The following is a 12,543-nucleotide window of genomic DNA, read 5'->3' on the forward strand; positions in this document are numbered from 1 at the left end:
CCAGTTATGGGCCTAGAAGTCATATTAATACAGCTTTTAATGATTTAACTGGTCCCTTTTTACAGGGTGGAGTGTTTATATGAAGTACATAAGCAACTATTTTTAAATGTAAGAATTGGGTCTGAACATATTGTTGTCACGGTGGTGGATGTATCATGCTGTGGGCCTGATAGGCTGACAGTGGTTCTAGTACAGGAAGGTGATGCTGAGTTCATTTCTTCCCTAATTAGCACAAGGTCAAATAAATGTTCTGCACACATTTTTTGGAGTTATTATGAACTCCATACATCTAGGTAGAAATATACATTGACTTTTGTTAGCAGAATTGTTAAGCTCTATTAAACTAGGGTCCTCTAGGCGTAGTCGGAAACCATTTCTGTGTGGAATTATTGTTGTCAGTGGTGGGCACCGCTAACTACAAAGTTAGTTGTGCTGCTAACACTATAGCACTAATCAGAAGCATTAGTTCCACTAATGCTAAAGCGCTTCACCAACATATTATTTAGCTGAGTTGCTGAAACAATGTCCAACTGTCTAACTGCTGATTGGAGGGGAAGTTGAGGGATTTGAGGGTAGTTTCCCTTCTTCATTATGTTGCCTACTTTGTACAACGCTCCAGTAACACTACAGCTGAAACCAGAAGTTTACATACACCCAATAGAAAGACACACACGCACACCTTTTTTATTTTTGTCTCACAGTCTGAAGTTAAATTAGACCAAACTGGTCATATTTTAGGTCAGGTCGAATGACCAATAATATTTTTATTCGCTACATGCCACAATAATAAGGGAGAAAAGATCAGATTTATTTCTTATTGTCAAAAAATCTGAATTCACAAATTTGGTCTGAGTTTACTTCAGACAATGAGGAAAAGAAAAAGGTTTATGTGTCTTCAGTATGATTCTGACGCCTCAGTGCTTCACAGTTGGCTTAGTCTAAGGTTTGCTCAATTTTAGTTGAAAGAAGTTGATTTCTAACTGTTCAATACAGTTGGTGTCCAACTGGAGCCAATCAGGAGCCTTGTTGGGCTAAAGCAGGTTTTAAAGCTGTGTACTCATTTCAAATGTGCAAAAAACTTTGTCAATATTCCACCTACAGTCAAAAAAACACAATTTCACAACTGCTGTGTTTCTATGTAATTAATTAATTTAAAATAACATGAATAAGTTTATTCACACGATAAGCCATTAAAAAACATGATACTCCAACTACTTCCTGTCTTTGTCTTCTTCATGGTTTGTCAATGTCAAATTTATTTATACAGCACTTTAAAATCAGGTTTAAAACTGCACCAAAGTGCTGTATAAAAACGATAATAAAATACGTTCATGAAAAGAAAAAGAGAAATATTACAAGAAAAAAAATCCATATATATTGTTAAGATAATACAAGTAATAATAATTGCGTTAGTGGCAACATTCAGCTGTTGATCATGTGACTCGTGAAAAAAATGTTTCCATTCCAATTTCGATATGGCCAAAAGCACACATCATCGTTATTCGAAATTGATCAAATTTATTTTCAAAATGTGAAACTGAGCAATTATATGATCAGTAGAAACACGACTGATGTTTCTTATCACTCTGTTAAATGAGTCTGTTGACACATTTCCTGACATGAGTTAATGAAGTTGTGTGTTTGCTGCGTGCCCCGCAGTCCACAGCATTCCCCGGTGAGGTGAAGGGTTTGACCATGCGGATCCGGACGGTTCTGATGGCCACAGCCCAGATGAGAGAGCACGAGAAAGACCCCGAGATGCTCCTGGACCTCCAGTACAGCCTGGCGCTGTCCTACGCCAGCACACCGGAGCTGCGCCGGACCTGGCTGGACAGCATGGCCAGAGCGCACCTGAAGAACGGGGACCTGTCTGAGGTATCTGAAAGGAAACACCGGCAGCGGGTTCATTCTGAGCTCTCGCTACAAACACGTTTATGTCTTGTTTACGCCCTGCGAAGGCTATGTGCTCTAACCGGTCATTGTTGTCTTGGCTAATTGATTTAATGTGCTCTAAAATTCTTTTAATATTTTCACTTTCTTTGTCACACAACAACAATTTGAGCAACAAAGAAAGAGAGAGAGAGATAGTTTTATAGTTATATATTTTCTTAGATACACGCCTTGCACAAATATCTGCACAGCACTCAGGCTCCACCCCCTGCTGTCCTTTAATGTGTACGAGCTGCTGATTGAAGTGTTGGACAATAAAGCCATAAACTGATGATTGATTTGAGACTCCCACTGAAGGCAGTAATTAAGGAAGGCAATAATTAAGGGAGAGTAGTTGGAATTAAGAAGGACAAAATAAGAATGCCCATTACGGAAAGTCAGTAAGACTTTCATTGGGTATTTATTCGCTGTTTGGACGTGTTGCTTCCACCTAAGAGACCACATGAAACAAGTGGACCATGAAGAGGATCTTAAAGGAGTTTTATTAACAACTGCAAACATCATTCAACACTCAATGTGTCTACGGCTATCTCAAAACTATTTTGTTTTATGAACCATTGGAAAAGTACATCCTTCTGCACACTTGAATTGTTTAACCTCACTCTGATATTAACACCAGCCAATCAGAGCCTTGGGCCCACAGCATCACAGGCCCTCCACCATGCTGTCCAGTTGCAATGAGGAGCTTTTCTTCATGTCCATCCAAGACAGAATTCTGCTTTTTTTGTGGCCCTAGTCCTCCTCTGTAGGTCCCATTTAAAGTCCAAGCTGAACCCAAAAAAAAAGAATTTTTTATAAATTATCTATTTTTTCCTACACTGGTAAAAAAAAAATTAAGTAAATATATAAAACAAACACAGTCAAAAGTAATATTTTGACTTCTTAAGTCAGCTTGACCCTTTAGGAACTCCTAATTAATAATACGTTTTCTGTGGTATAAATATTATGGAATACAGAGGATTACATAGTCAGCCACCACCCAGAATAGATGGCATGATAAGGGAGGGAAAAATATCTTCCAACAAAGAGGAGGCGTGGTTGTTCAGATAGATTACACTGCTGCATTTAAAGATTCAAAAATGTCATTTTTAATGCAAAACCAGAAATTTTAGCATATTTGTTTTCGGTCTTATATTGTTCTTGAATCTTAGATTTTATTTTACATGTTTAGTTTATATATATATATATATATATATATATATATATATATATATATATATATATATATATATATATTTACCCGAAAACAACTTTGAAAACAAAATTTACTTGTGTGTTTACACTCAGATCTGACTGCATTAAGTGTTTGTGTGTTGAAAATGATTTTCCAGCTGACGATGCATCAACTAGCTCTGTCATTGTGACATTGTGATGGTAGGATGAGGTATGCCGTAGTGTTAGATTCCAATCCAGTTTGTCTTGGCCTCAGTTGTAAGTAGGCCTGTCGCGATAAACGATAAATCAATTAATCGAACGATAAAAAATCCTATCGAGATAATTTTAATTATCGGTTTATTGTCTCTTCCTGCCTTTTTTTCTTTCTGTTGATGACGCTGAATGAAAAAGGCTCAGCTCCGGTGCTCTCCACTGACCCTCCCTTCCTCATTTCCTTAGTCTAATGTCCAGCGCACATTACAGGAGTTGTCGGCCCATTTTCAAACCCTGAGAGACACATTAGCCGACAGAAATCCCAGGTATAACGGTTCGATCGGGTTCGTCATGCCGTGTGGTGTCCAGCCACATGGGCACAAAATAATGGCTACAAGTCCAGTTAACTAATTTTAAAATCAGGCATTAATCAATGCTTTACTAGAATCTACCTGTGATGCATGTGGCTAGAGTCAGCATAAAGTCCTGACTGAATGAAAATCATTATAACCTATTTATGTTACGTTAACTAAGAACAGCTGAAAACTTACCGGGTTTATCAACTGCGGTAGCAATTTGGCTCCAACTCCTCCCCTTGTCATTTCTATATTCTTTGCACGAAACGTCAAATAAATATTAATGTTGTTTCCACATATCATCTCCGATGTCCGCTGGACTTCGGGTTGCCCGTGTCAGCTGTTTGGGATTCCACTCCGTAATTTCCCCTCAGAAAGCAGGAGGATAATCCGCCTTTCTGATTGGCTACCTGTCACATTCAGCGTTAAGCTCCCAGTCCGGGAAAACCCCTGATTTAGATCGGAGCGGACACGACGATCTACCGTAACCCACCATACACTACAGGATGATCGGTTACGAAATCACCAGCAACCATCTTAGATCGGCCAACGATCTAAGATTGTCATAAGGGGAAAATAGGGGCAAAAAATGGTGTAGTGTGAACTACTGCATTAGGTAGTCGGATGTGTCCGTCTTCTCTATTTAAATCTAGTGATTACTGAAGGGCAATATAGTATACAGACTTCATAATCTGCACTCTTTTGGTTGAATGCAGTATTTATTTCCACTTTGGCTTTATGTTGTTTAGTTTTTATTCAAGTACGTTTTTTGTTAATGGAGACTGAGAATCCATTTTATTTTTGTTTTTGGTTGTTTTGTTTATTTAGTTTATCAGTTCCAGTGTTATGTGTTATTTTGAAAATAAATATCAGGAAATCGCATGCATTATTAGTCATTTCCATTAAATCAGTGTCAAAAGGTCTTGAAACAATATTATCGTTTATCCCAATAATTTCTTTAGACAATTAATCGTCCAGCAAAATTTGTTATCGTGACAGGCCTAGTTGTAAGCTAGTTTTATGTTCCTTTATGCTTGTTTCTGTTTCCCGTTCTGCTCTGAGACAAATTGAACCCATCCAGTTGGTTTTCTTGTGTCTCTCTCTCTCTGTTTGCAGGCTGCCATGTGCTACGTTCATGTGGCCGCGCTGGTTGCTGAATATCTGTACAGAAAAAGTAAGTCTGAACACAAAAACAAGCCGTTGTTTTTATCCCCACCTGAGGACTAATAATAACTCTGCTGGGTTAAAGCGTCATGTTTGACGACAATTGGCTGCTTGGGATTCCTGAGAACTAAAACTAAGTTCTCAGGAATCTGAGAACTTAGATTCCTAAGAATCTAAGTTCTCTAAATGTTAAACTGAGTTAACATTTTTGTTAACTCAAACAAATGAAAATGGTAATTAATAGGGAAAAAACTAAAACTAATATATTTGTATACTGGAACTATACCATGCGTTTACTAACTAAAACATGCTGAAATTATAGATATGATATCTTTCATTTTCATGTTTATGAATCTATTTATTAGCCTTTTGAACTGAGGTGAAATTGATTTACGCCCCCTTCCCAGTCCACACAAGAGGTTTGCATCAGCTGTTGGCAAATTACGGCACGCCTGGCTTTTACAAGTCTGCAAAATGGTGACAACAGAGGTTGAGACAAAACACCAGTCAGTTGGTTGTTCAACAATAATTTAAGTCATTTTTTGAAAATGGTACCTTTGGTTGAGTATTCATAATTTTTTAAAATCTGCACCTAAAAATTAACTCAGGTAACTTCAGATTACCTGAGTTAATTTTTAGGTGGGGATCTTATGTAAGATTACATTTAGGTAATCTAAACCTGATTGTTTAGTTTTGTTAGCATAAAAAAACTAAAACTACTATAACAAATAAAAACTAAACTAAAACTAAACAACATTTAACTAATAATTAACACTTTATTTGAAGGGATGTGCATAAGACTAACATGAAACAGCCATAAACATGACATTACAGTGACATAAAGTAACAGTGGTCATGAACATGAAGGCGTGTTCATGAATGTTTACAACTTTGTCATAAAGCTTCATTCACTTTATGACATAATGACACTTTAATGAAACGTTGCACTAAAAGTTGCATTAAAAGTCCATTAAAAAGTGTAAGCTTTGCATTATTTGGTTAATGACACTTTTAATGGAAAGTTTTAATAAAATTTGCGTAGAAACTCTTTAAAAGTGTCAACTTTACATTAAAAGTGTCATTATTTATTTACATGAAGACTCCTTCATGTTTGACAGTCATGTCAGTCTTATGCTCACCCCTTCAAATAAAGAGTTACCATAATAACTAAAAAAAACTAGTAAACACACTCTAAGAACTAATGAAAATTAACTAAATTAGGCAAACAAAAAGTCACAGTGAAGTAAAACAAAACTATTTTGTTCAAAAACTCAAAACTATTACAACCCCGGACTGGACTGCAGACAGCACACCAGGCTGCAAAACCATCACTGGTCGACCTGAGAGATCATTTTCCTGCTGTGGTACTTCAGGAAAATGTCCTCCAGCATCTAAAGACCTCTCTGTGCGCCACTGCATGCAAAGGAGATGGCCAGCCAAAACAGCGTCTCACAACTAGCTTCTATCTCATGCAAATCTCGCCTTAAAATAATCCGCTAAGCAAATGCGAGGCGGCTGTTGGCAGTGACAGCGGGTTGTTTATCTGCAAAGAATCACATGCATCTTCGAGTTATATCTGCTTCGATTTGGGACCAAGTCACCACACGGCGTAGCCATGACCCACATTGTGCTACGTTTGTTTGTGCGAGGTGAATTCCTTAAAGCGACTCGGGCATCAAGTGTGTTCGTGTGAATTTACTCAGAGCCGGTGCCTTCGCTGCTGGTACGACTCGATCAATCATGTGTCAGAATTTTTCTTTCTCTTTTTTTCTGCTCCTCGTCAATCAGAGTTGTTCCCGTGCGGTCTGACTGCATTCAAGAAGGTCACCCTTAACATCGAGGAGGAAGCAGCCATGAAAGAGGACACAGGAATGCAGGATGTGTACTACACTGAGGTGTGGCCCTCAGATTTCATTTTCTTATAATAGACACGACTGTTTGCTTTTCAAAAGCCCCGATTCTGATAATATATCAAAAGAGACTCTGCTTTTTATCAAGAAAATACATTTTTAGCTCCATTGATTTTGACTCTTTTCGTCACAGTAGAGTTCAGAGTTTACCCTTCCCTCTGTCCTGTTTCTCAGGAAGTCCTGGTGGAGCACCTGGAGGTGTGTGTGGAGGCCCTGTGGAAAGCCGAGCGTTACGAGCTCATCACACACATCGCCAAGCTTATCATCCCCATCTATGAGAAACGCCATGAATACGAGGTATCGCATCAGTCCGGCTCAGGTTTTGTTTGTTGTTGTCGTCATTGGACCTGCCAGTCACTTTCTTTGACAGTGAAACTTTTATCATTCCACCCACTGAGCCGTTTATCTCAACCTGCTCGACTTGTTCTGAGTCATAAGGGCTTTTTACGCAACACTGATTTTCTCTGTTCTAAAGGAAGGGACTCGTTAGACCCCAACTGACTGGCTGTGAAAGTCAAGAGAGTGAAACAGATTAATGAAGTGAGCCTGTTTACACACCGTCTGCTCACTGATCTAATCTGTATTAAGAAACATATTTCAGACTGTTTTTAATGCTCCATGTTTGTCTTTCCAGTATCACTGTGACTAGGGCGTCACTGTGAAACACAGGGTGAAGTTTCTAAAGTAGCTTGATAACTCACCACTGTTCTTGTAAAGATGGTGGTTTAATAGGTAAAGTTTTACTCATATATCTGTAGATTTGGCAGGAAATGGTAAATGGACTGAATCTAAAATAGTCATACTGACCACTCAGTGCTTTACATTGTGGATAATCATAATCACAAAATATTTAAATGCATAAAGCATGTTAACAGATATAAGCAGTGGTCGGAACTTCTAACTGTAAAGTTAGTTGCACTAATCCTAAAGCACTAATAAAATAACATTAGTTCTGTTAATTCTAAAGTGCTACACCAACATTTAGCAGAAGTTAATGCTAAATCATTAAAGCACTAAATTCAGTCAGGTTGATGTTCACCATGGGCTAAAACATAGCATATTGCTAAGCATGCTAAACTCTTTCAAAGTTAACAAAAACTCTAAATCACTCAGCGAAAAATGAACTCGGCTATAATAATTTTCAGTTAAGGTTTTTTCTTTGGTTAGATGAAGCCGCATGGTAGCACCAATTCTGAACCGTGCCTGAGAGCTACAAGGTGTTAAAAAGGGCCCAGACTTTCTGGTTTATGGTAGCATAAGTGCATGTAAAAAATACCTAAGGGATGCTCCTGCTGAACAGTAATGAAGCTGTTCACTGTCTGGTCATTTCTTCTGGAAAACATCCTCACAGGCTGCATAAAAGTTTAAAAACGGCTCAAACGATTTCAGTTTAAACACCAGAGAAAGAAAACAGGTCTTTGAGAGCAGTGGCAGTGCAGTGGGAGGTACAACATCTGCATCAACACCTTATATTTTGAAGTAGTAGCTGGCTGTCAGTCATTGTTAACAAAATATTTATTTTTTTTCTCCTCCTGACTCTCAGGCATGTTGAAAGTTTGTCGTAAAAGCTGCCAGTCCGTAACCTGAAACAGACCAAACAAACCGTCTCTTCTCTTTAATTTGTCTCCTTCCAGTCAGTGGAGGGTCTTAGTTTCCAGTTTAACCTGCTGGGTTACTTACAGAGTCTTGCAAAGGTATTTAGTAGCTGCACATTTTGTGCCATTACAAGCTCAGCTTTAATGCCTTCTATGCGATAGACTAACACAAAGAAGCACATACCTGAAGGGAGAGGTTATAGTTTGAAGTGAACATTGGTACCGTCAATTGGTACTTGAAACATTGGTATTTGACGTTGAACAATTATTCTCAGAATTAAAACGGCAACTCCGCTTTTAGTTGAAATACGGGCATCGTTAAATTCTCTCTGGCTTCTTTTAAAGTCGTTGGTTTCCCACAGTAAATATGCTCCTCAGAGTGAAATCTTTTCCAAATCATTTAACGTCACCGTTGCTAAACTCTATCTGAAGAGAAAAAATCTCAGTGCCTCCAGACACAAGAACATCAGACCCAGTTTTAATTGACCATTTGTAAGCAAAGAATTATGGAAACTTGTTCTTGTTCAATTGAACAATTTTCTGAAACTGACTGTAGTAGATTTTCTTAATTTTGGGACGTCGACCGTATCCGTACCTGTGACAGCCTCATGCTGTGGGTGGAGACACAGCAGTGACTGTGTTTGTTTTCATCGGCTCCCGCTTTTATCTCATCTGCGTATTCATTCCTTATGCTGTGTGAAATCCTCTGTTTACTCCGTGGACATGAGACAGATCTTATAAATGATTGTTTCTTCTGATTGTGTTTCAGAAACTGAGCCGCCTGTATGACACTCTGCACAGAGCCTACAACAAAATCATGGAGGTGATCCAGTCAGGCCGCAGGCTGCTGGGGACGTATTTCAGAGTGGCTTTTTATGGGCAGGTACGTTCTGCAGGCTTTATTTATCCAGGAGAGAGGCTTCACCTTCAGGAGAAATGTCACTGCTCTATCACAAATCATACGTAAACTTTTCCTCTTTTTTTTTTTTTGTTGGAATGACAAATTCCAACAAATCTTTGAGAATGTTTGCAGGAGAAGTTACATTACCTAGAAGTTTACATGCACTAATATTATAATACTATGTCTTTTAAGAATTTTCCATAAATAAATATCAGTAAATTGAAAAATATGATTAAATGTTGTTAATCCGCACCGTTCTCTAATTTAAGTAAGTGACATTCTGAAGAAGCCTATTCAAATAGAATGTTTGTCAAGAGCAGTTTTTGTGTTTGTGGGGATGTCACTGCCTTACAGATACCTAAAAAATTACATATAAATAGTTTAACATAATTTTTACATTTATCACAATAGTACCACAAACTATCATGATAAAATAAGTGACTATCACCCACCATTATTAGTGAGTGTCATTGTCACAGTGAAATAGGCTGTGGTAAACCATTATTTTAGTAGTCGAGTAATCTATCAATCAACAGTTGTATTTATCAACTGACGATTAATTGAGTAATCAAATAAAAAAATTTGATAAAGTAAAACATTGGCAAATAATGTGATAAGCTTAGAGAAGCTAAGAGCTTATAAAATGGATCTGACTTTTTAAGTCAACCTGGGCAAAAATTTAAAAAAAATGAAATTGTATTAAATTTAATAAAGATAATAAAGCAGCAGGCTTAGAAAGATGTACAAAAATGTCGATAGTCCAGCTTGTAGTTTACATATTCATCTTCAGTCAATAGACAGAACCTGAAAAGTGGACATGTCCGAGGAAAAGAGGACGTTAGTTATGCTAACACTTAGCATTCGTCAACAACTTATAGGCAGAAGTGGGAGTGTTGCGCAACACAAATAATCATCCGTCCGGAAAATGGCGCGTTAAATCACAAAACACCATTTAATTAAGATTCAAGGGAAATTATCTGCCTCAAGGAATTTTAATAATCTAAGTACTTGAATCAATAGATTAATCTTTACCTAAGGGAAACAAGATGGAACTGAAACAGACTGAAACGCCACTCAGCAAGGAGGGAGCCAAAAATACAGATTACAGTTTGTAAATGCTTACAGGGACGAAGACTTTAGTTTTTGGAGCTAAAATACATTTTTTGGCCATGATTACTTTTGCTATAGTTAGAGGCAAAATGAGAAGCTTGAGAACACAATCCTGGCTGTGGAGTGCCGTGTTGGGCTGGTTGCAGTATTACAGAGACTGATGCACTTCACAAAGCAACACGAGAAATCAAGAAGTAGAAGTTGAAATCTTGGCAGAAATAGCTCATCTAACTGGAAGCACTTAAAGCTGAGGTCGTGTTCACCGACTCGCTGCGGCGAGTTCAATAAACAGACAGATGTTTATCTTGTTCCACGTTTTAAAGCAGAGCCAATCCTCAGCGGGCTTCTGTTCTCGTTGGTAGGGTTTCTTCGAGGAAGAGGATGGAAAGGAGTACATCTACAAAGAGCCCAAACTCACCGGCCTGTCCGAGATCTCGCAGCGCCTGCTCACCCTCTACGGCGACAAGTTTGGGACAGAAAACGTCAAGATCATTCAGGACTCCAACAAGGTGCCAGCAGCAGACCGACGGTCACTTTAATTGGAGAGCTGCAGTCGGAGCTGAAACACAGTCTGGAATGTAAATAATGTGTTTGGCTTTACAGCCTCACTGCTGTATTGACTCAGAAAATATCATTAGTCCAAGATAATGCTGGGAAATGTTCTTTCTCCAGCATGATGAGTTATTATAGAGTCTCATCTGATAGATTGATCTGATATCTGAGTGCTTTCAGAGGTACCAGTGAGGATTACATGCGATGTTTAAGCCAAATGATTCAACTTTTTACACTAATTCCTTTACGGTTGGAAAGTTGCTTCTGGATGCCGTTGTCTCCCTCCCTCAGTGGCTCTTTGATTCCTTCCACATCTGTTTTCTCAAACCTTCTGGCTGATGTTTCAGGTGAACCCCAAGGAGCTGGACTCCAGGTTCGCCTACGTCCAGGTGACATTTGTCAAGCCCTACTTCGATGAGAAAGAGGCGCCAGAGAAGAAGACGGACTTTGAGAAGTGCCACAACATCAGAAACTTTGTGTTCGAGACGCCGTACACGCTGTCGGGGAAGAAACACGGCGGCGTGGAGGAGCAGTGCAAGAGGAGGACGGTCCTAACAAGTACATAAGGATCACACACACATACACGTTTGCGTGGCTATCTTTGTGGGGACTTTCCATTGACTTCCATTAATTTCTACAGCCTAAACTTTACCCTAACCCTATCCATTACATACCTAACCCTAATCCTATGCAAAACTCAATAAACACCTTAGTCCTAAATCTGACCCCTGACTCAAAAACAGTGTTTCCCCTTGTGGGGACCAGGCTTCGGTCCCCACAAGGAGCAGTGGGTCCCCATAACGTAGTATGTGTCAGGAAAATGGACCCCACAAGGTATTACAAACAAACGCACGCACACGCACACACACACACACACACACACGCACACACGCACACACACACACACACACACACACGCCATGAAAGTGTGAACTTTTTCACATTTTGTCAAGGTGCAGCAAAAAAAGAGATTAATGATATTCAGTTTTTAGAGGTACAAATCTGAAAAATATGACATAGAAAGAGCAAAAGCTAGATTTTATGTATATTAAAATCATGTTCTTTCATATCATTTTTGTGAAAAAATTATTTATTTAAATTGTAAAAAAGCTCAGCAAGTTTTTCAGCAGACAGCTCGGTATCGTCTTCCTTCCTCTTCGTCATTACGTTGATGTGTCACATAAACTAAAATACATCAGAGTTTGTTACTGAAACAAAAGGTGAGAATGGTGCAGAAGTATTAACACTTTGACAGGCTGCGGTTTGGAGAAGTCTGCTGTTTGTTTGTTTTTCAGTCCTATATGGTCACCATCAGATCGACATTAATTATGCATTTGTTTCATTGTTATTGGGATGACAAAGAAAAAAAAACAACAGCGAAAGTTGGACAAGTCGTCAGGTTCATAATAATTTAACACATGGTGTGTGTGTGTGATGTGGAACATTAGCGTGAGCGACTGGTAGCTGAGCAGAGCGGACCCATCCGTCAGGCCAGCCAGGTTCTCTGGTACCAGCACCAACACCCTGCAGGCCTCTGCATTGTCTCCGTTTCCTAACACGGACACTCCTTCTGCTTACTCCCTGCAGCCTCCGATACCAGCTGGGGGAAAATGACGCTTTTGTTTGTTTGCTTGTTT

General features: G+C 38.9%; 1 protein-coding gene across 3 annotated transcripts in view; it reads left to right on the forward strand.

Moving 5' to 3' along the window:
* Positions 1 to 12,543, forward strand: part of dock11 (dedicator of cytokinesis 11) — an 82,209-nt gene that overhangs the window by 61,461 nt on the left and 8,205 nt on the right. For all 3 annotated transcript variants that reach the window (XM_008435028.3, XM_008435026.3, XM_008435027.3), the window contains 7 exons: positions 1,660 to 1,875; positions 4,791 to 4,848; positions 6,627 to 6,733; positions 6,923 to 7,045; positions 9,113 to 9,226; positions 10,717 to 10,863; positions 11,254 to 11,464. In XM_008435028.3, coding sequence (XP_008433250.2) covers positions 1,660 to 1,875; positions 4,791 to 4,848; positions 6,627 to 6,733; positions 6,923 to 7,045; positions 9,113 to 9,226; positions 10,717 to 10,863; positions 11,254 to 11,464 — 976 coding nt within the window. The remainder of the gene's footprint in view (positions 1 to 1,659; positions 1,876 to 4,790; positions 4,849 to 6,626; positions 6,734 to 6,922; positions 7,046 to 9,112; positions 9,227 to 10,716; positions 10,864 to 11,253; positions 11,465 to 12,543) is intronic.

This window comes from Poecilia reticulata, chromosome 18, assembly GCF_904066995.2.
Source record: "Poecilia reticulata chromosome 18, P_reticulata-male-v2, whole genome shotgun sequence".
Classification (NCBI taxonomy): Eukaryota; Metazoa; Chordata; class Actinopteri; order Cyprinodontiformes; family Poeciliidae; genus Poecilia; species Poecilia reticulata.